The sequence below is a fragment of the Drosophila busckii genome, chromosome 3R (assembly GCF_011750605.1).
Source record: "Drosophila busckii strain San Diego stock center, stock number 13000-0081.31 chromosome 3R, ASM1175060v1, whole genome shotgun sequence".
NCBI classification, from domain to species: Eukaryota; Metazoa; Arthropoda; class Insecta; order Diptera; family Drosophilidae; genus Drosophila; species Drosophila busckii.
Window position 1 is genome coordinate 6,605,833 of NC_046607.1, and position 22,682 is coordinate 6,628,514.

The window sequence follows — 22,682 nt, forward strand, 5'->3', positions numbered from 1 at the left end:
TTATGCTCTCAGCACTTGAGTGCGTAATTTTATGAGACGCTTGCTTTTCGCTTTTTATTAGCAGCGCTCGACAATAAATTGTTTATGTTTATTATTTGCTGATGAGCTACGTGGCACGAAAATCTACCTAAAATGCTTTAAGTAGTGAAAATGAATCACTTACGCTCATTTGGCAGCCCATGCAGCAATAGCAACAATAAAGTGAAACTCGCAAATAACTGCTGGCTGCCTGGCAATGCTTTAAGTAGTAAAAACTGAACATAAGCGCCCGCACCCGTGTTTAGACTACGTAAATTACAAATTAGCAATCACACTCAAGCGCACAAGCGCAATAAATCGATGAAGCAATGGACAGCGGGGGGGTCTGGGCGAATATAAACTTTAGGCATAGTAGTATTCAAAGCGTCAACTCATTAAACTGCCGTCTGGCGAATCCAGCAAACTGAGCATCAGCTGCTAGCACAGCAGCCAATGAGGCAAACGCAAAACAAATCAAAGTTTCAGCTCACATACACACAGAGAGCCTCATCCATGGACACACATAAAGTAGCAGCAGTAGGTGTAATCGCTGTCGAAACGGAAACGGATGCGTGTGCGTTGAGCAATTTGAAAACGGAAATCAAAAATTGACCTTAAGCTCCGAAACAGCACGACGAACACTGAATGGTAAATACCAAGCAAGGGGCCAAGAGTGTGGCAAGTGGCAAGTGTGGCGGGCAAGATGGCAAGTGGCTGTGTCTGCGCCATTAAATCGACACCTAGTGCCTTGCGCCTTGGTAATGAAGTATAAAAGTAGCAGAATAATAAAAATTTATTGAGAAATAAAAAACAATTTAATTTATTAGTATTTAGTGTAGAAGGAAATAATCGAAGTTATAAATTTTTTATGCGCAACACAAGCGATTGCAGTCAGTCTCTCAACCTCCCTCTCTGAATGTGTGTGTGTGAAAACAAATGAATTGGAATACGTTTTGCCGAACGAAATAAAGCGGATGTGCGCGTCGGATGCGTGTGTGTGTGTGTGTGTGTTTTAGTTGCTTTTTGTGTATGTGTGTGTGTGGGTTGTGGGGCAAGCGCTTATCAAGTGTGTAGATCTTACTTATGAGTTTAACGGCCTGGCCGCAGAGCAAGCGGAAAGCCCAAATTTGTTGCTGTTGCTGTCTTTTTGTTTGGGGCTCAGTGTAATTTAATTTATTGTTTTCTTTGTTAAATGATGCTCAAGAGTATAATTCGCCCGGCACAATGCGACGACTAATGCGCGCACAAATTGCCAAAGACCAGCCAACCAGCCAGCAATGACCTTTGATGCGTGCAAGCAACTTGACATTATTGGCAGCTTTAAACAGCCGAAAATGAAAATGGGTTGCGTCAAATATATGCAAAGCATGCTCAGTCCCTGTGCCAGGCACATTTTCATTTTTGAGCGCCGTTTGTTTGCCTCAGCACACGGCGGCAACATAAACAAGCGCTGTGTGGCAGCAGTCAACAGCAGCAGCAGCAGTTTTTAGCCCAGAAACGAAAACTGTTGGATATGTGTGCCAATAAAAAGTTTGGCAAACAAAGTTGGCGTCACAAAACTGTAACTGCAACTGCAACGGCAACGGCAACACGCTGCAGAGTCGCATAGCAGAACCCAAAAATTAGTGGCCTCGTATCTTGCCAGCTAACAAAGCATGCCACATGCCCACCACAGTAGTTCTTACTTGCCACACACACACAGTGTCAAAGTTGCTTTAAGCAACGCCAATTCCAGCTTCAAGTTGCGCACCAAAAAGCAAACTTAATTAACCTTAATTTGTAGTTTTCGTCTCTGGGTCTGTCTGTCCGTCCCTCTCTCTGTATGCGCGTTTGTGTGACAACGTTGGATTGTGTCTGATCAGAGCTAGCACAGTGGCATTAATAATGCAATTTGTGTGCAAAACGCATAAAGAATCCAAGCCCGAGCTGCTGAGCTGCGCGAAACCAAAAGCACCAAAAGCTCGCTGCATTATGCATGTGAGTTTCTTCATTTACACGTATATATGTGCAACTGTATGTATGTGTGTGTGAGTGTGTGCTGCATACCTATGCACATTTGTTGTTGCCTTAATGCAGCTGTCTGCCGCGAAAAACTTGGCAAACTCTGTGGCACTTGAGTGCGGTTCGCTCAACAGCGCAAAATCTGAGCGTGGCATAAAAAATAGTAACAAGTATGATCATATCTAATAGAGCTGCAACAAGCAGAGATTGTGCTACAATTTGTTGGCAAGACAAGACAAGTTAAAGGAAAAATGCTAAGAAATTTATATATAACTAGTAGGCAACAAGCAAATAGTAACAAATTTAATATTAGACTAGTAAGCTTACTAAAGAAAATCTTTACAGATCAAACACAAATACAAAAAGCGAAGACTAAGTTTTATTATTGGATAATAAGATCATATAAGTAGATAAATGGAAAGAATAAAATAAGCTACATAAGCTATATCAATTTGCTAATTACTAAAAACTAAGCTTATTGTAATTATATTCCAATAAGAAAAAACTCTAAAACGCTAGCTTTAATACAAAAAGCAAAGACTGAACTTTCATCTGAGCATGTGAGAAAAATTTTACATTATTATATTAAATTTAAATTTTTTAAATATGTTATTAATACTTAAATATAGTGTATACAATTTACTTTTTCTCAATCTCAAAACTGTCAGCTGACTCTATTCCCACATGATAAATTTAATTTATTTCTTAAAATCGTAAAAGTTTAAGATACAAATATGCAATAAAATATAAAAGAAGCTACCAAAAATATGCATGAAGCCGCATCAGGGCCTTATTCCAGACATTTTTCTGCGAATTTCAATAAATTGAGCATGAAAATAAAAAATTATATATATCGTATGGTATTTTGTTAATTTCTTAAAAATTCAACTGATAAGCAGCTTGTGTCTGGACTTTTGTGCTGGTCGTTGGATTTTATGCAGACATGCGCACGCATTTTAATTAAGAAATTAAATTAAATACAAACTGATGCGTAACAGATTCCTCGTTACTAATTAAAATTCAATTTCTTGCCATTAAAATGAACGGGAGGCGGCGACGGCGGCAACAACAGCCTCAATTACAAGCGAACCCTTCGCAGCGGAAGCGAGCAATAACAATAACAACAACAGCAACAGCAGTAACAGCAACAACACTACTAGCAAATGAGGCGTGGCATACGCCCACGCAACGCAGAGCAGGCAAATTAAGCACGCAAAATTAATACGCAATAAAAAGGCAATAATAAAAGCCAAAGCCGAAGCCAGAGCCAAAGCCAAACCAAGCCGAGGTATTGCCACCGACTAAGGCGACTCTCGTTGTTGTTGTTATTGTTTGTTTTGTTGTTATGTTGTGCTCTGCTGAGTGTTTCTGTTTAATTTAAAAAGTACAACAACAAAAGCAAGCATTAAAATGAAGAAACAAAGCACAACATATAATTTCTTAATGGCGAACAAATTGATAATGCAGCCCAAGAAGAAGCGAGAAGCTGCCTGGAAAATTTCCTAATTAAAATTTTGAAATTGCTGCCGACATTTGATTGATTCACTTAAAGTAAACTTTCAAGCAGCAGCAGCAAAAGAAACAGCAACAACAAACTGATGTTGTTGTTGTTAGAGCGTTGCGGTTAAATGGACGAACAACAATAGCGAGAGCTGCTGCGCTTTGGCTTGAAGCAAAAACGGTTTGCCGCCAGCCAGAAAGGCAAACAAAAGCTACAAAATACTTGACGCAACTATGCCATAGATGATGCTTGCCTCAAACCCAAACCAGCAGCTTTGCCAGCCAGGCAACATTGTTCGCCATTCACTCGCACTAAATGGCATAACAAAGCAAACGCAAACGCCAAAGCAAAGGCAACAGCAACAGCAGCAGCAAAGCGGTGGTGGTGGGTGGCACGTTTAGCGGTTATAGTCAAGGCTCAAGGCCTGGCGTAAAAGGGGTAACAAATTACTTAAGAAAACTGTTGTTGGCTTATTGGATTAGGTAGCGAGCGCATTGTGTGTAGCGGGAGAGGCAGGCTCAGATCTTTCAGCGCACAATTACCAGCGGCTCTTTTATAATTTCTTTGGCATTCGCCCCAATCCACCACCACCAAGTCGACGCGACTCTTTAAAGCTAGACCCAAGTCAAGTCCAAGTTTTTGCGGAAATATTTGCTCAGTTTAACCAGCGCCTCAAACCCAAGCTCCAAGTTGTTTGCGTTCTGTTCATTTTCCCATTGCTCCTTGGCTTGGCATTTTATTGTTGCGGCCACGTCAAGTTGCAAGTATTGAGTATTCTTCGTTTTTTGTTTTTTTTTTACTGTTTTGTTGAGCGGTCTGTGGCAGCGTCACATGCGCATATATACAACATGCACCCCTGAGGCCTGTTTGGCGTATTGTTACACAATTTCGTTGAAATTTATTTACAGAGTTTATGCCACACAGAATCAACATTGAAGTTGGCACACAATGGCCGCTGCCGCAAAAACAAAATCAAAAACCCCAAGACTAATATCGTATAGCAAACTCTCGCAGCAATAGACAAAACAAAACGCGCCAAGTTCATAAGAGATTGCCTCTAAATTTCTATCCCCAGTGCAGCTCGAGCCCGAGCTTCGTGCTCTGCATGTTAACAAACCTGTGTAAAATTTTGTAGCAGCAGCAGTCAGAGAGACAGCAACAGCAACAGGGGTCAGCTCTGGGGGTGCTCAGTTCAAGTGTGAGCTTTGGGCTTGGATATAAGTATTTTTTATATTTTTTGGTTGGGTGTGGCATAAAGCACAAACAAGATAATAAGTTCATAAGTATTATTTGCTACATAATCTTTGGCAAGCTGCCTGCCCTGTAGCCAGGCACTCTCGATTTGATTCGAAAGTTGAAATTGTGTCAAAGTTGTGCAGAGTTTAAAAAATGCTCAAAGTTTTGCTTTAGAGGATTGACAAAGGATATCGATGCTCAACTAAGTTAATTGGTTAGATTTGGGGCTGATACACACACACACACAACAACAACAACAAAGTTGGCAGCTTTTGGGGTTAGCTTGACAGCTTAGCTTAGCATATTGGCCAACTCATATACACAGCCTTAGAATGTTACTAACAAGTTTCGTCAACGACAGCAGCTATGTAGTTTATTATAAACTTGCGCTCAATTTTCGTCGTTGCGCTAAACAAATTTGTCACTAAGCTGCTTTGGCTAATTAATCACGCCAAGTTTCCGCTCCTAAGTAGCGGCAGTTAAGTCGAGTACACACTATGGCTGTCGCCTACGCTTTCAACCTCTCTGCGCACAGAAAACTTTCGACTTTGTCTTTACTGGCTGCTCTGCTCTGCTCTGCTATAAGTGCAATTTATGAGTGCACCGGGCAATGTCGAGTCAGTTGAGAAAAATTTGTTTACAACTTAGGCGTTAATTGACATAGCCACAAACAGAGCAACAAGGCCCAAGTCAGGGCCAACAACAACAGCAAGCACAACAAGCTGGACAGGAAAGCAGAGCAAACCAAACCAAAGCCAAAGCCAGGCCAACGTGGTTTCACAATTGGCTACACAAAATGCTTGGCATTATGCAAGAGCTGTATAGTTGCAACACTGTTGCTGCTGCTGCTACTGTTGCATTTGCCTTCAGCTCAACCTGACCGAGTATTAAGCGCAAAGTTTTCAAATGAAATTCAACACCTTGGGCTAGCTTGTGTTTGCACTTTTTAAATACTTTTCATAAGCGCAGCTAGAGCAGTAAGAATAACAACAACAGCTACAAAAGTTTTCCACAATTAATGAGAGGTACTTCAATTGTTAACTTTTATTGCTAGCGAATTAATTTTTACCGCTTTCATAGAGACAACTCATTTTCTTTGTTTTTGTCTCAAAAGTATGCTCTGGAATTTAACATAACAACAATAACATAACAGCAATAAGATAACAGCAGCAGCATAACAGAGCAGCTCAATAACATTAACAGCGATTGCAGCCGTGCAGCTCAACAAGTCCACATATTAAATTGTTAACAATTGTATAAAATTAATAGTTAATGCAATGCAATTTGGTTTTACTTTTTTGTACAGCGTATAAATCAAATAAATACTTTATATAATATCTATCGAGCTCATCAAGCGTGACTTTTTGCTGATAAAATTGCAGCTGCTTGTGCACACAGCAATAAAAGCAGTATAAAAAAAATTAATACATACACATACACATAAAAAAAGTAAAGCCCTAAAGCATAGTAAATCAATGTCGCAATAATCCGCACATAAGGCACTTTATCAATCAAAGCAGAAAGGCTTTAGTGTGGAGTTTCTTTTATGTCAACGCCTGTAACCCACAGAACGTACGGTTGGGTGCCAGGGGGTGGGGGTGGCCGCCGCCTATGACAAAGTACACACATACACGCGCAGAATGTAATAAGCGGTAAAACAAAGTAAGACTAAATAACACAGTAAATCATAGGCTAATGCCATCGACACACACACACACACACAGAGTGAGGCGCAGACACACACTTGGCAGGCATTGAAGCAATCAAATTAAATCCCAATCGCACACTTAGATAGACATGGCACGGGGACATGACAAAACGACGATAAACCGTTATGCTTCATTAGGCTCGCTGTGGAGTGCAGGAGACGAGACAATGACAATGGCGTCGAGCTGAGTTTACAATCGACACAAACACACACACGCACTCACACTCACACACCTACAACTGAGCAGAGCAGAGCAGCGCAGAGCTAAATGCGCTGCATGCTTAGGGGTTGCAAATACGCGTATATATAACACTTAATGTCAATATCATTAAGTGTGCGCCCATATGGTTAGATGACCCACAATCACCACCAACAGCAACAGATACAGCAGCAATTCATCAGTCACCACTTGAATGCAGCAATTGTCACCCAATTGCAGTGCACGGGTTTTAGCTGCGCGCTCTCTGACATTTTGCCAAATATTTACAGCAGCAAATTGGTAAACTAAACACGCGCCTGGTCGTGGCCTCGGGCACTCGACAGGCGACAAATAAATAGAACATATTTGTCAAATCTGTTGCAATTGTGCACGGCGCTCAGCTTAGTGGATCTGACCCGGCTTACGGCTCATTAAACATGCAACCCGTCGTTTCAGCTCTCGCTCCGGCTCTTGCTCTGCATTATTCATTTTGAGATTGAACACCTGCGTGTTCAATTACAGCGTAATGCAATGAATTTTGCTAAACTTTTATCAACGAGTTAAAGCGCAGCAGCAGCGGCAGCAGCGGCAGCAGTTGAAGGCAAAACTAATAATGAGCTTTCAATGTTAATAAGTCGACTCGAAACTTTTTAGCAACGTTCGCAACGGCAACAGCTGCAGGACGCGCCCGTCCTTATGCCTAGGGCGTGGCGCAGAAAATCTCTTTATACATAATTTCATTCTCGTCGCCTGTCGCCACTCGAGAAGTAATTTAAGAAACTTTGTTAAGCATTTTTAAAGTCATTTATGGCCGAGCAGCAGCAGCGCATAAAAAATGAACAAAAAGACAAGACCGAGAACGAACCGAGCTGAGAACCCAAAACACAAACTCAAAGCAGAGGCGCCTGTGTTGATGAGCTGCTGATGAGGCACATTCTGTGGTGCGTCAAAATAAAAATGAAAAATATACTTATTTTCTTGCCTTTTGTTATTTAGCCAGAAGACAATATTAAAAGCAAATTATGCAAGTACGCATTAAAATATTAAATGCCCTTTATGAAAATATATATATTATATTAAAAGGATAACTTTAAGCAGCGCAGCAGCTTAGTTGAAATCCCTTTAATTCATAAATATCCAATGATCAGCGCATAATTTGTTCGCTTTTGTTTGGCAATTTCATAGAGTTGCAGACGAACGAAAAATATCTTTTCTTGTCTTTTTTGTGTAATGACGAAAAAAGTATCTGGTGAATATGAAATGAAGCAGCTGGACAAATGTTGCTGCTGGACTTTCAGTCGAGCTGCCACTTTGCGCCAAGTATAATAATAATAATAAAGTCGCCTTGGACGCGGACTCTGCCACAACAGCTGTGTGTGTGTGTGTGTGTGCGTGTGCCTTTGGCACCCACCACCCCCACCCTACGGCTCAAGAAGACGCCCAAGCGTTCAGCTTACTACGCCCATTGTGTGCGACAGCTGGCGTTGAACTTAAATTAGCCTGTTCCCACTCATTCTCTTTCTCTCTTCATATGAAGTACGCAATCCGCTTTTCACAGCGCGCCCAGCAAAAGTTCTTATCAGCGAATTTATCTTTCATATGGCAGCGTTGGCGGCGCAAACTTTAGAGTGTTGAATGCTGTCCTGTGCAGTGTCCTTCGAGTGTTGAGTACTGAGTGTGTGTGTGTGTGTGTGTTGCTGAGTGGGCGCGCTTTAGCAATTTATTGTTTTGATATTGTCGCCAAAATAAACATTTTATCATAAAGAGATTAAACGCTGATAAGCCGCAACAGCCGCACTCACCTAAATAATGTTCTTTCGCCTTAATTAACGAACTGCTGAACGTTGAACAACGAACAATGCGGAGCCAATTTGCCGCATGCGATGAAATTAATTTGAAGCATTTTCCAGGTGCATTGCCTGGCAGCAGCCGCTCAAGGATTGTTGCTGTTGTTGCAGCTGCAGCTGTCTCTTGTCTCAAATGAGAAAAAAAGAAGAGAAAATGCAAACTGCAAACTGCAGGGCAGCCACAAAATGGCCATTTCCCTGGGGCAGCTCCGTGCCACACTCGACGCTGATGCAGCTAGCAAAAATGAAGGTAATCTATTTGCCAGCCCAGTGGGCCCAACTCCCACTCCGCCCCAGCACACAACTCCCCACCCAGTCTGGCAGGCACTCAATGTCAGTTAAATCCCGACGCTGCTTTACGACAGACGCCCCGCTCTCAGCTTTGGCTACTGTGCACTCTCAACTCTCGACAAATGTCTAAAGATAAAGCTGCAAAAATATTTTAACATCCTTTGGCAACATGCCGGCATATCTGCCGCCCAGCCAGTTCCCAGCCACAAATGCAGTGCGTTTAGTTTAGTTGGTAAATGTAAGTGGGCCCGGAAGCCACAAGCTGAAGCTCAAGCTCAAACCTGCTCGCCTCGCACAAAACAAAGTCTTTGTGTGAAAAATTTTCATATTTTATGTACAACTTGAGGATGAAGCTGAACTAACAACAAAAAATTAGCCACAACAACTAGCAGTTGATGTTGCTGTTGTGCCGCTCTCACTCTCTCATTCTCTGTCTCTGTGAAGAGCCAACAAATCCGTTGCCAATGTGCTGTAAATTAAAATTACCATGCCGTTAGGCAGAATTTAGACCCTGTGCTTGTCTACAAGCCAAGGCTGAGGCCTGAGCCTCATCATGAAATGGCTTTTTAGCAATCCCAGGCCACAATGCAAGTGACTCAACACAAACAGCAATTCGGATGAAGTACACAGCAGTTGCTGCAGTTGCCAAATGCTAAAAATATGCCCCAGCTTACAGAACAGAACAGAGCAGAGCAGAGCAGAGCAGAACAGAGCGTTTAATTTCATTGAGAGCTAACTTTGATGCTAGTGCCTTTAGTCGGACAAATTAAAAGCTGAAACTGAAAATGCCGCTTCAGAGTACAGACCCAAAAATTCAATTAGTCCAGTTAAATGCCAAAATGGGCAAAAAGCACGTTAATCAAGCTAACACAATTTAACCATCAGAGGCACTAAATTATGCAATCAACTCGCCATTGACGACAAGAAAAGAAATGAAGCCCACGCAGTTGACTGATGTGTGACAAAGCAAACTAAAAATCAGCATGTTTGAGTGAGTGGCTTGTAAAGTTTGCAGCGCAAATGAAAAATAGTGCAAAAAACTGAGGCAGCAACCCCCTTAGGCTAATAGCTTATGGCAAGCAGAGAATGCTACATCAAAGCTGTGGTCAGACTAAAGGACTACTTAGCACCGGTTCGGTCTGGTCTGCCCAGTTGCTGTTGCCAAGTAGCCGCAAAGCTGCTTTTGATTCGGCCATGGCCGCTGCTTTCTGTTGCCAGGCAATCTCTCAAGTTTATCATGCGTTTGCCTGCTTGCCACACAAGCAGACGCAGGCACACAGCATGTGGCAATAAGCCGTGTGTGTGTGTGTGTGTGTGTGTGTGTGTGCAGCATTTGTCTGAGTAGGGCTCAGGCATTAGGAAGCTGCAATAAACTTGAATCGCTTACATAACTCTGACAAATGTCAACTGTTTGCAATTCATGGCCATCAAATTTTACTACTCAGTGCTCGTTGTCTCTGGCACTTGAGTCAATTTTTCTATTTGCCGCCTTCGGTTTATGCTTTATTGCTTATGCCTTTAATTGTCAATAAAATAATCATTTTTGGCCAAGGCAGTTAGCAAGCAGTCCTCAACCGCAAAACCGCAGCACGTGCCAAAAATACAAGCAGGCAGCATGTAAAATGGCAACTTTTTCTTTCTCTTTCTCGGTTTTTTTTATCAATAAATGATTGAGCGCTTTCAGGCGTAGCGGCAATCAAAGCCGCAGGCAGCTCGTAAGAGATGAGCCAAGACGAAAAAAGCAGCAGCAGCAGCAGCTTAAGCTCAAGAGCTCAGCGCGTGGCCAAGAGCAACGTATGCTGCTGGAGCTCCACACTTGAAGTTATTGACGAGATAAAGTTGAAGATTTTGTGTGTGCATTTTGTGAAGTGGCTGACAGTGAAGCCCCGTAATGATTGAAGTTGTGTAGTCGCAGCCCAGCGCCAACATCAGCTGCGTTCTGGATTTTGATGGCAGGACAGACAACCACAGGACGCTAAGGACTTAAGACTCTGAGTGGTAACACACATGTACGTTCTATGTGCGTTCCTACTCACTGACACTTTCTCTCACTCTCTTCTGTCGTCGATGTGTGCTTGGCAGGTCTAGTTTATTTGCTCAACTGCCGCTCGTTTGCTCATGACACCAGCCCAGCAGTCACCAACAGTGGCAGCAACAGCATAAAAAAAACGCAATAAAAGCGGAAAAAGAAAACATTGTGGCTAAACAACAATGGCAACAGCTTCACACACACACACACACACGCACACCCAGCTCATCGATTTTCACTTGAGCGCAAAATGCTGCAAAGCGAATTCTCTTGAGTCGTACAAACAAAACGCGCGTAAATTTTGCTTAGCGCAAGTGCAAATACTTGACAATGCCGCACCTACAACAAGTTGAATGCAACACTTGAGTGGCATATATATGCGACTAAGCAGATATGCTAACAACTGGAAGGCTACAACAGCTTTTAATATAACAAACGAACGCTGTAATAAATTTACTCATAGTCAAGTTCTGAATCGTTGTTGATAAAGCGTAAAATCAAACTTAACAAGAAATATACGAAAATTATTTCAAAACAGCAGCAAAAGAAAAATAATAGATGAAGCTAATAAATTGGATGATTAGTTACTATTCTATTCTTTTCTATTCTATTACATTCTATTTAATTGTTTGTGTGCAATCCCCAGGTTGAATATTTTCAATTAATAGTCATTACGATTATAAATAATTTAAGAATACTAAATGCTTGATGATTCGATATAGATAAGATAACTGCTTAGAGAATTTAATTTAATTATTAATATTATTAGCTGTTGTTTAATACAAAATGCATAACATACTACTTGAAACAAACTTGTATTATTGGAAATAATTGTGATAACTGAAAAGATTCGATAAAATAATATTCGGAATCTCAATTAATTTCTCATTATTTTTAAACATAATCTAAAAGAAAATGTAATTTCATTATAAATTCACCTTTAAAAAGAATAATCTTATTAGTAATGGTAACTTATCATTATTTAACAAGTGTAGTATAGGTATATGCAAGCTGCCGGCTGTCGACTGTTCAAAGTAAAAAGGTGAATTCAAAATAAAAAGTTGACACTATTTTAATTTGAAGTTTGAAATAAGCCTCATAGCGAGCACACTCTATTCCCATTCGAATACTCTTCCATTCACTTTGGCAACTGTTGCCTTAGGGGGCTCAGCGTTAACCTGCCTCAGCTTGCTGCTTGAAAACTCTTTGGCAACGCAGCAGCCAACGCCAACGCATGTCAATATACCTTTTTTGTTTTAGTTGTTTTGCTTTATTTTTTTTTTTTTTTGCTTTTGCATTGGGCGTAACTTTAACGCTTGATTTGGTCGCTTAGCCAAATCTAGCCTACACGCCTTGTAAAAACTTTTTAAGGCTTATATTTGGTTTTTTAGTGATTTATTTGCCTGGCTGTGTGTGTGGCAAACAGTTAATAAATTTTGCTTACCCGAAAGTCACAGCAGCAGCACCAGCAGCAGCAGCAACTGTTATCTGGGCCAAGAAGCCTACGGAAACTTATGCATAACGAAAGTTTTCGGACAAGTTCTTGCGGCTAAGTAAATGTGTTACCTGTGTCAACTTGATTAGCTATGATTCGGACAGCTGGTCCGAGCCACAAAAAGAAAAATTGTTTGCAAAACTAAAATACTGGAGTTTGCTGTGTGTGATTTATGCTACAAATATTAAACAACTTCATATTGCTAAGCAAACTTTGTGGCACAGCATGGGAAACTAAATGGAAAATGAAAAACCAAAAGCCAAGTGTATCGCAGGGAAATGCAAATATTTGTAGCCGTCAACGATAAAAATAAAGAGAGAGTAACTCAACTCAACTACAAACCGAAATAATTGTTACTGACACTGCAACAGCAGCAACTGTTGCTGTTGCTGCTGTTGTTGCAAATCCATGTTGCTCTGGCTGTGCCTGATAGCGCAGACAAAAGTCCTGCAGCGTTTGCAACAAGCAGCAGCAGCAAAGTAGAGAGGATATAAACGCGGTTTGCAATTGGATTTTTTTTTAGTTTGCTGTTTGAGGTTGGATGTAGAGTTAGAAGAGTGTGCAAACTTGCCAGCACACAAAGTAAAGTTATTTGCGGTTCATTATTCACTTTTGGATTTTATTTCCGAGCGACATGATCGAAGCCAGTGATGGACAGCAGATAGAAGAAGCCCTGTTGCAAGCACGTTGCAACTTTGCTGCTGCCGCTGCCAACGTTTGTTAGCGTGCATGCAAAATGACTTGCCAATAGCGTAAGACAAAGCTGCCAACACCAGCGGAAGCAGCAGCAGCAGCAGCAACCAAAGCGTATACTAGTAGTGTGTTGCTGGGGTGAAGGGTGAGAAATTGAGAGTCTCGGAGTGGGGAGTGGGGTGAAGTGAAGTGCCACAGCGACATTTAAATAGAAAATTTTGCTTGACTGCAGCAGCAGCAGCTCTGGCGAATTTTTGCTCTTTGCTTATTCATCTTGCAAGTTGAAAAATAAATTAATAATGCGTTCTTGCCACTGACAGCAGCTGCAACCGCATACGAAAGCAAGACGCTAAGAAGAAACTGCGCCACGAAAAAATAAAAAAAAGAACGAGCAAAATAAAAAATAAAACAGTCAAGGAGCACGAAAATTTCATTGCTAGCAGGCGTTGGCTGAGGACGCCTCTTGTCCCAAAAATTTAATTGCATCTTTTTTGGTTCGCACGGAATGCAAGTCGCTAAAAAAAAAGTGGGCAACTTAAATGCGACGTGCCACTCAAAAGCCCGGGAAAAAGCAAATGCAGTCCATAGTAGTTTAAGCTTGCAGTTTAAGACAGTCAAGATATGAATACTAATAGCCACTGGAATGTTTGAGTAGCCAAAGGACATTGCACTTGCTGCTGTCTGAGCTAAGGGAAAATAGTTATCCCAAGATGCTGACAACAAGAGAAAGGAAGAGAGAGAGAGAGAGAGAGAGAGCGACTGGCAATGTCATTACTCTTATTTGATTCCGCGGACATTCGCATAAATGTCAGATTGAGTTTTGTGCACAGGCAAAAGTTGAGTCCTTGAAAATGCAATCGCAAGCGCAAGGCAATTGAATGCAAAACTCGTTGCCACAGGCTCCCCACTCGACAAAAAGTTGAAACAAAAAAGCGTAGCGAAGAAAAGCAATTAGCGAAATTAATTGCTTAAGTTTCGCCTTTTGAAATATTTATCTGCCCGAATGAGATTAATTTAGCCGACCAATGCCAACAGCCAAACGAACATGAACATATTCGCCTGCAAGTCCTTGCCGCTGCAAGTCCTTGTTGTAGTGGCATGCACAATTTGCTTGGCTTCTCAATTGACAATGGATTAGCGGCTGTGCGGCTCACTCGGACTTGCTGATTGACTTGACTTTGCCCAGCAGCAGGCCGAGAGCTCTGGCACGCGATTTTCTTACAAGCTCTTCTTACTTACCGCACTCCCAATGCTGTGATAGCAGCATTATTGCCATGACTATGACGGGCAGATAGTCGAATCGCGCTTGTTGTTCTTGTGTTCTTCTGTTGCTGTGTCCTTGCCGCGACCTGGCTGACTGTTGGCTAATTGTTTGCATTGCTCTGTGTGCAGCCATTTTGTTTGTTCGCGAGCGTACTTCTGGTAGTTGTAGTAGTAGTAGTTGTCTCTCTCTCTCACTATGTAGTTGGAGCTGCACTCAATTGAATTTGCTAACGTTTCGTGTGTAAGCCGGCGTATTTGCTTGCATTGAATTAATTATTCCATTGTTTATGCTAGAGAGCCTGGGCCGCAAAACTTTAGCTGCGACTCGAGCAGCAGCACTTACAAATTTTTAATTATTCAATACAGTTGTTGTCGTTGTCGTCCTTTAGGTGAGTCACCAGCAGCAACTTTCGACCGGCAGTGGAACTCCCCAAACTGGTTTCGCTTCTCTATGTTTTAATTGCTTGTTCTGCTGCAATGCATTTTCCTGGGGCGTGCCAAATTTATAGCTGTAAAATAGAAGCAAAACGTTCGTTACGTTAGTTTTCTGCATAACCACACAGTGTCCTGTTTCATGTGCGTGTTTCCCTATATATAAATATATATGTGTGTGTGTGTGTGTGTGAGTGTGTGTGTGTTTTTGTGTGTGTAATGCAGCTAAGCCGTTGTGTCCAAATACATAATTCCTATGCAAATAAGCGTAGAGCAAGCACTAAAATTTATGTGCGCGCTGCGTTTTGCATATCTGCACATAGAGGCGGCGAAGGAGAGCTGGGAGTCTGTTGCTGTAGGTAACCCATATATGTATGTAAATGTTTTGCTTATTTTTGTTTGTCGCATTTTGGCCAAAAACGCCGCTCGAATAAAGCTCAAGTAAAGCGTAAAAAATATATAAACGATTCAGGCCAACAGGCTGCAAAAGAAATAACAAAATGTTGGCAAAGGACATGCTGCCAAATTAACAGTGTATTTCTTTTTTTTTTTTTTTTGAACGCTTTTGGTATTTCGGCTGCTCTTCCCCCTTAGGTCTTCTTTTTTGCGGCTATGTCTGCGCTTTCGTTTCTATTCTTTTTGCATGTGCAGTCAACGTGAAGCCAACCGAAATAATCCTGCAAAATATTGTTGGCTTTGATTTGGCGCAGCTTTTTCTACGCTGCTTTTTGCTGTGCAGCTTTCTTTTTTATATTATTATTATATAAATGTGTATGTGTCTAGTGAGTATAATTTTTATATTTTTAGTATGACAAGGCGCATTTGGCGCATGCATGACACAGCTGGAAAACTAACTGCGCATCATTTGCCTTGCCCCGTTTCATATGCGAACCCATAAACAATTCTATTAAAATTAATGTTGCATATTTTTTAGGGCGCCGCCCATACAAGCAGCAGCAAAAAATGAAACTTAAATGCTGTACAAATTGATTCAAATTTGTTATCTGCTTGTGTAATGATACGAAAAATGACCAGAGAGCAATGCGTAGAGTGTTATGTGGCTGATGCATACCCTGCAGCCACAATATAAACATAAATTTGCAGTCTAAGCCTCAAGCCGCAACCACCAGTAAACACAGAGACAAAAAATAGACAAAAAAAAAAGAAAAAGAATATGATTGATTTTATGTGTGTTTGAGAGCTGGGCGTCAGTTGAGCTCTGACCTCTGTGTGCTCTGAACTCTGTGTGGCAATGACAAAGCAACAATCTACAATCTACAGTGCTGCAGGCGCAGACCTTGAGGAAATGGCCGGAAATACGCAAAAATATTCAGAGAGATATTACTTAGCAGCGTTTTCTTTTTCTCTAAGCAAAAAGGGCCAGTTCAATGGGAAAATCGAAAAGCAAAGCAACCAAATGAAACCAAACCAAAAACCACACACACACACATACTCACACATACACACTTAACACGCAAGGCATGCGTATGAGAAAATTTGTGTATTTGCCATAAAATAATTTATCAATTGGTAAAATTTTCAGACAGGCCAGCTTGTGGAAAGAGCTTGGGCTGAGCCAAAGATGCTATCAAGCGAAGCGAGCAAAAATGTTCAAGCACTTTATGTGTCTGTATGTGTGTGTGTGTGTGTGTGTGTGTGCACTTGTGGGTAAAATTATGACAGAAGGAAATAAAAAAGCATAAATTTATTACTGGGCAAACGATGACTACTAAAACTTGGCCACAAGCTTCCCATAGGGGATTGCGACACTGCAAGTAAGCATCATAAATAAACGGAAAGAAGAAGAGACGACAGCTGCAAGGCGAGGGGCGTGGAGCAGCAAGTGCAGTGACATTTTCTAAGGCACATAAATACAAATCGATGTGTGTGTGTGTGTGCAAGAGAGAAAGCGAACATTCGCAATTGGATACATAACAATGATGAGCGAGTAGCTGCGGCACACGCAATGTCTATGGCCATGACATGGCAATGCCAGTGAAAATAATTGTATATACAACAATTTGCCATAACAAGGATATCAAATTTGCGCACTGGCGACGGCAGCAGCAGCAGCAGCGCAGCAGCAGCAAAATAAAAAGGATAACGAGCACAATAAAAGAAATGAAATCGTAGCTCAAACTGTTACTAATTGGACACAGCAGCAGCAATAACAACAACAACAGCAAGTGGAAACCAAGAGAACGACAATGGCAACCAGAGTACATGCGCTTAAAAGGACAACAGTCCACGCCATTATGTATGTGTATGTGTGTGTGTAAGCTATTCAAATGCTATTCAGCGAAAAGCAAAAAAAAAACCAAAAAGCTTTAACGACAACGCGCAATTTGGCTTAGTCAAGTCTAATTTCGCAGGAAGACAAAGTGCTTAAAAAATAATTACGCGCTGAGGGCAATCAAAAGAGATCGCGCTCGCGCGCCTCGTTATCCTTGTTTGTCGTCTGCTCATGTGGCAAGCAGACAGCCTCTCTGTCTCTCTGTCTGTGTGTGTGTCTACGAAATTGACCGCAGTGTGTGCGACAAATTGAATTTGGCAGCGTTACGACAAACGCCTTTTGCCACAAATTCAGTAACTTACAAGTAATTAGGCAGCTAAACTGCAACCACACACACACACACTTGCAATTGTGGCGTAACAAAGGATGCGTGGACAGAAGAAGCGCGGCGCCAGCTTGGCTTTGCTTGATTGTCAATGTGGTTGTTGCTGGTGGCGGTTGCTGCTGCTGCTGCTGCTGCTGCTGGTGGCTGCTAATTGCACAATGTGCATCAGCAACTGTTGCCAGCGACAGTGGCCTCCATTTTCTTTACAGCTTTCGCTCTTCTACGTGTTTGACATGCACTTCAGCCTGGGTAATTACCAATTTGTGGCGTCAATTCGGCTGCTGCTCTGCCACTGCCCAACCCCCTTTTTGGCTCAAAGGCAAGGACAGCAAAATTTAATTAGTTTGACAAGCAATCTATGTGTGTGTGCGTGTGTGTGTGTGTGTGTGCGTGTGTCTGCGTATATCTTTGCTCTTGCGCCGTTTGTTTAAGCGGGTAACATAAAAACACGAGTTTTTCAACTGTCCGCAGGCGCTAACACCACGCAATTATGAGCAATCGCAGTTGCTATCCCTTTGACCTTTTGTAATCTCTTTTTCGCCACAGCAACAATAACAATAGCAACAGCAACAGCAACAGCAGCAGCAACAGCTATACAGCAACGACAGCAACAGCTACGTTTGTGGCAATTTCAATTTACTTTACAAGTGTCCGTCAATTAATTTAATTTAAGCCCCTTTTTTTCCGTTGTTGCTGTTGTTGTTGTTGGGCTGGCAGCATGATTACTTTGACACTTTGACAAGCATGGCGTAAGTAAGCTTCATTGGTTAAGGTTGTCAGCCAAAAGGGACACACATAGTTCTGCTTGCTATCCGTTTAATTATTGCAAGTGCAAAAGGATTTTTCGGCATACATGCTATCAAATTAATGGCACCCCAATCAAAGTCTATGTACGGAAGCTGCATTTGAATTATGCACATTTTTCATTTTGCAAGCAACACTCTCTATATTGGATAAGCTCTATGCACACAAATACACGCACAAGCTGCTGCTGCTGCTGCTGGATCTGGTGCTGCTGCAATCGTTTTCAAGGACACTTGAAGGGGCAGCTGCTGATGCTGCAGCCGGAAGTGCCCTTCACAGTTTATAGCGTCAAGTGGCAGTTTGGCAAGTGGAAGTGGAAAATTCCTAAGCGTCAACTTGCCTGCAGTTTGTTTTATATGTATGCACGTAGACAGGATATTGGCCAGGCAATCGGCTTGTGCAGCCAATTGATTAAGTTGACACACCCTTGACACTCAATGCATTGCTCTACATAATTGGCATTCATATTAGTTAATCAGAAATTGATTAAAGCTACACTCAACGTCTTCGTTTTTTAAGCAGCACAAAGCCTGCGGCAACTTTGGCATTTTGTATTTAATTAAATTGAAGCAGCAGCAGCAAGGACATCAGCAGTGGCAACAGCAGCTAATTAAGCTCAACAACTTACGGAAGTCGTTCAATGGACATGCCAAGCACTAATTAAGATTTTGTCAATTACTTATGGCAAGTGCCACGCCCTCAAAAAGAGGCAACAAAAGTGTATACAAGCTGACGCAGCACAAAACTGCACGCCCCACCTCACTCAAGAGAGAGACAAAGACAGAGAGAGAGAGCGAGTGTATCTGTGTGCAATCATTAAAATTAATTTATTGGTTTCATTAACTCGACTGGCGAGTCTTTAGCAGCAACGAGCATATTAGCCACTATCCAACTCATTGCCATTGTTCTAGCCATGAGCTAAGCTGCATGCTTTTTTTTTCTTGCTTTACTATTCTTCTATTTTTGCTTCTTTTTTTTTTGGGCATTGTGTCGAATCTAAATGACACCACGACGACATTTCGTTTCATTCGCTGCGCGCCACAGTGCGCTACTACCGAAAATCCGTTGAAAGCATAAGCCAGAAAATACACAACGGTCTGGTCTCTTGCCCGTTTGCCGTTCGCCGTTAGCCAAGCTAAAAGCCATTGCGCTTGGCTGACCAACAATGAAAATGTAATGTTGCTGTCCTTGCCAAAGAGCAGCGCTAAATGAAAATGAACTAGAAATGCTTGCAATCATCATTAGCCAAAACGAGTCGGGCAACTTTATATAGCGGCTTAAGCAACAAGTATGCACGGAAAAAACCGCACACACCTACACTTTTGACGGTTTCTCAACTGTAGATATGGTAAATAGAATTTTATTTAAGGCTTCAAACTACTTACGAAATTTTTCTGCATCAGCAGCAAATTCATTTTAAATTTGGCAGCCACATTATCAAAGCTACACAAGTTTCAAGTATGTGGGTTTATACTGTGTTTGCAGCATTAGCAGTTAACTGATATTAACATAAATGTAAAATTTAACAGGTGTAGTTTAACATGAAGAGAGTTTTAAGTTGAGATCGTTTTCATTGTGGTTGTTGCATCAGCTGTTATCAGATATTAACATAAGTGTAAAAGCTAACAGATGTAATTTAACATGAAATGGTTTTAAAGTTGTGTTATCAGCTATTAACATGTGTGTAAAAGCTAACATCTGCAATTTAACATGACGAGAGCTTCAATTCAAATTTAACAAGCACCAATTACATTTATAGACAAACTTTAATTTCCTTTAAGTTTATAATATATAGCAATAAATAACAATTGTCGTAAGTCCTACTAGCATATTTTCACTTTTATTAATGCCTTGTTGATTAGTTACTGCCTGACTCAGTTAGTTCTTTAGTTATGCATATGCATGTCGCACTTGCCGCATGCAGCAGTCAGTAGACAGCAATTGAGTGTGGGGCAACAACAGTTTGATGCATTGCCTTGCAATGCGATGCGACGTTGGCAAAGTGCATTTAGCAAATAAGAGAAATTGCATAAATTTCATTAAATTCGAAATGTCAAGCAACTGTCGCAACACCCACGAGCCACCACCCGCGCCGCTTCATGCCGCATGCCTCATGCCGCATTCTGCATTCGGTATGTTTATGTGGCAGCAATGACATCGTCGTTGGCGGTGGCGGCGCCGCCGCTTTAAGCAGTGGCAGTTGCATTGCACTGTCGCGTGGCAATATTAAAAATTGTGCACCAAAATCCCCAAAGTAATTTATTAAGATGCTTCATGACTGTTTTACGCGCCGTTGACTTTCACGCCATTAAAAGCCACGGCGCAACCTATATAACAGCAACAAACACATTTTACATGCAAAAGCTGCATAAATTTTGCACTTGCAACAGCAACACAACAATGCGACACTTCCCTCATTGGAGTCGCTTGCAACCGCTTGTTTAGCAGCCAGCCAGCCAGCCAACCATCTTGAGTTGAGTGCAAGAACCCAAGACTAATGCAACTTACTACTGCTGCTGCTGCTGGCTGCGGCATCTATCGTTAGATTCTTGACATTTATATGGGATTTCTGGCTTGGCCTTAGCCATTTGGCTTTGATTGCAGCTTGGAGTTTTTGCGGCTAGCGCATTGTCATAAATTACTTGGCAACACTTTCGAGCTGTTAGTACGTGTTTGTGTGTGTGTGCGTGTGTGTGTGTGTGTGTGCGGTTGTATCTGGAAATCGTAAATCAAGTTGGCATACATTTTTAGCTACGACTTTGCAATGACTTTGCCTTACTTTTTATGCGTATGTGTTATATTTCAAAACGCGTGTCATGAATTCTAATTACAATTTGGCATTTTTCTTCCCTTTTAATGTTCCAGCAATTCATAAATCTACCATAAATTTAAACTCTCAATCTGCACATATATGTATATGCACTAAATTGTCAAATAAGCAGCACTGATTTAAATGTAGCCATAAAATATTATATTTGTGTGCTGTGTATGCGTAAAAATTAGCACACACACTAAATAATTAATTTTGCAAACAAATATGCGTAAACAAACGTGCACACATCTCTATATCTGTAAAATTTAATGCTATACGTTTAATGTAATATTTAAATGCGGGCTTTTATTAAAACCCCATTGATGCCTTTGATTCCATCGCCTCTACATTTATTTATTACCATGTAAATATTATAATCAGCGTTATGCAGTTTAGTGTATCAATTACGACACATGCGCAAAAAAATACGTATACGTTTTATAAATAAAATATTATTACCTCTCATGCTATTGCATATGTATGCGCATATGAATGTAAAAATTAAATGCAATCATGTCAAATATATTTTCGAAAAAAAAAATGCAGTCCTCTTTTTGTGTGCCGAGCTTTAAATGTGACGCTTAAAAAATACAATATGAAAAACGGGCGAATCAAAAATTGATTTGAATGGCATTGCGGTAAGTAAAGTTGAGTTGTAAATTATATAAAGCCCAACATGAACGGAATTGAATGCACGAGAACGCATGAAAAATGCATACAATGTGCCAGGCCAAATAAAAAGAGCTCCCCAGCGTAATAAAAATACGCGTGTTGCTGTTGAGTTAAATCTTATTATTTATGCGCATTCACATTTTCTATTGAGCTGAATAATATGAAATATATGAATTTAAATATATGAATGCTGTTTAAACTGTAAGTACTTAACAGCATGTTAAAGATTATTCAGACTTATCATGAAGCATCAAGCAGATCATGTAAAGTATAACAGCAGCTGGCAGCTGCGCTGGCAAACTGATTCCCACTTTCGTAATTAACAAATCAAAATTCCTAATGGTGTAGTAGCTGCAATTTTACGCATAACTTTGGTCAAATTATATACATCAATTAAAATGCATAACCAATACAAAAGTGTTGTCTGCTGTTGGTGACGCTTGACAAATATTTGGTCGCGTAGCTGCGTTACCCATTGTTTGGTTAAGTTAATAAATTAGTAAAATGTGTTGCACGATACGCGTTTTGCGGCAAACAGTCAACAGGCGCGCCCCAACAACACAACAGCTATGATAATATAATTTTTAGCGGCTGCAATTTAGTGCGACAGCTGCAGCAACTAAGATCCAAAGAGAGCGACAACAAACTACGTTTTGCCATACAGGCATGGCCATTAAAATAGGCAACGTGTCGTTGCAATATGCTGGTAACTCGGCTTGGCGTTATTTTAGCTCATGTGTGTGTCTAGTTTGCTTTAATCTAAATATGTGTGTGCTCTGCATGCAGGCAAATACACAAAGGGACCAAAGCACACACATACGCACACATATTGAATTGTGTAAAAGCACACACACACACACATATATGCATGTGTATGTTCGTTATAGTGAGTGCACTCCCACGCACGCAATTTGAGGCCCAACGTCCATTGTTGAGGTCGTTGCTGTTTGTTGCTCTTGACGCTTGCCATAAATTTTCACGTATATTTATTATTTTGCGGCACGTCACTGATAATTAAAAATAAATCAATTTTTAATGGCGCCTGTGAAAGCTCGTTGCCAAC

The 22,682-nt window shown here is 41.1% G+C and overlaps 1 protein-coding gene across 4 annotated transcripts in view; it reads right to left on the reverse strand.

Moving 5' to 3' along the window:
• The window catches only part of LOC108604271 (lachesin), a 109,792-nt gene that overhangs the window by 45,061 nt on the left and 42,049 nt on the right, over positions 1-22,682 (reverse strand). For all 4 annotated transcript variants that reach the window (XM_017993671.2, XM_017993669.2, XM_017993668.2 and 1 more), the window contains exon 3: positions 14,258-14,790. In XM_017993671.2, the coding sequence (XP_017849160.1) occupies positions 14,258-14,414 (157 nt within the window). In that variant the 5' untranslated portion in view covers positions 14,415-14,790. The remainder of the gene's footprint in view (positions 1-14,257; positions 14,791-22,682) is intronic.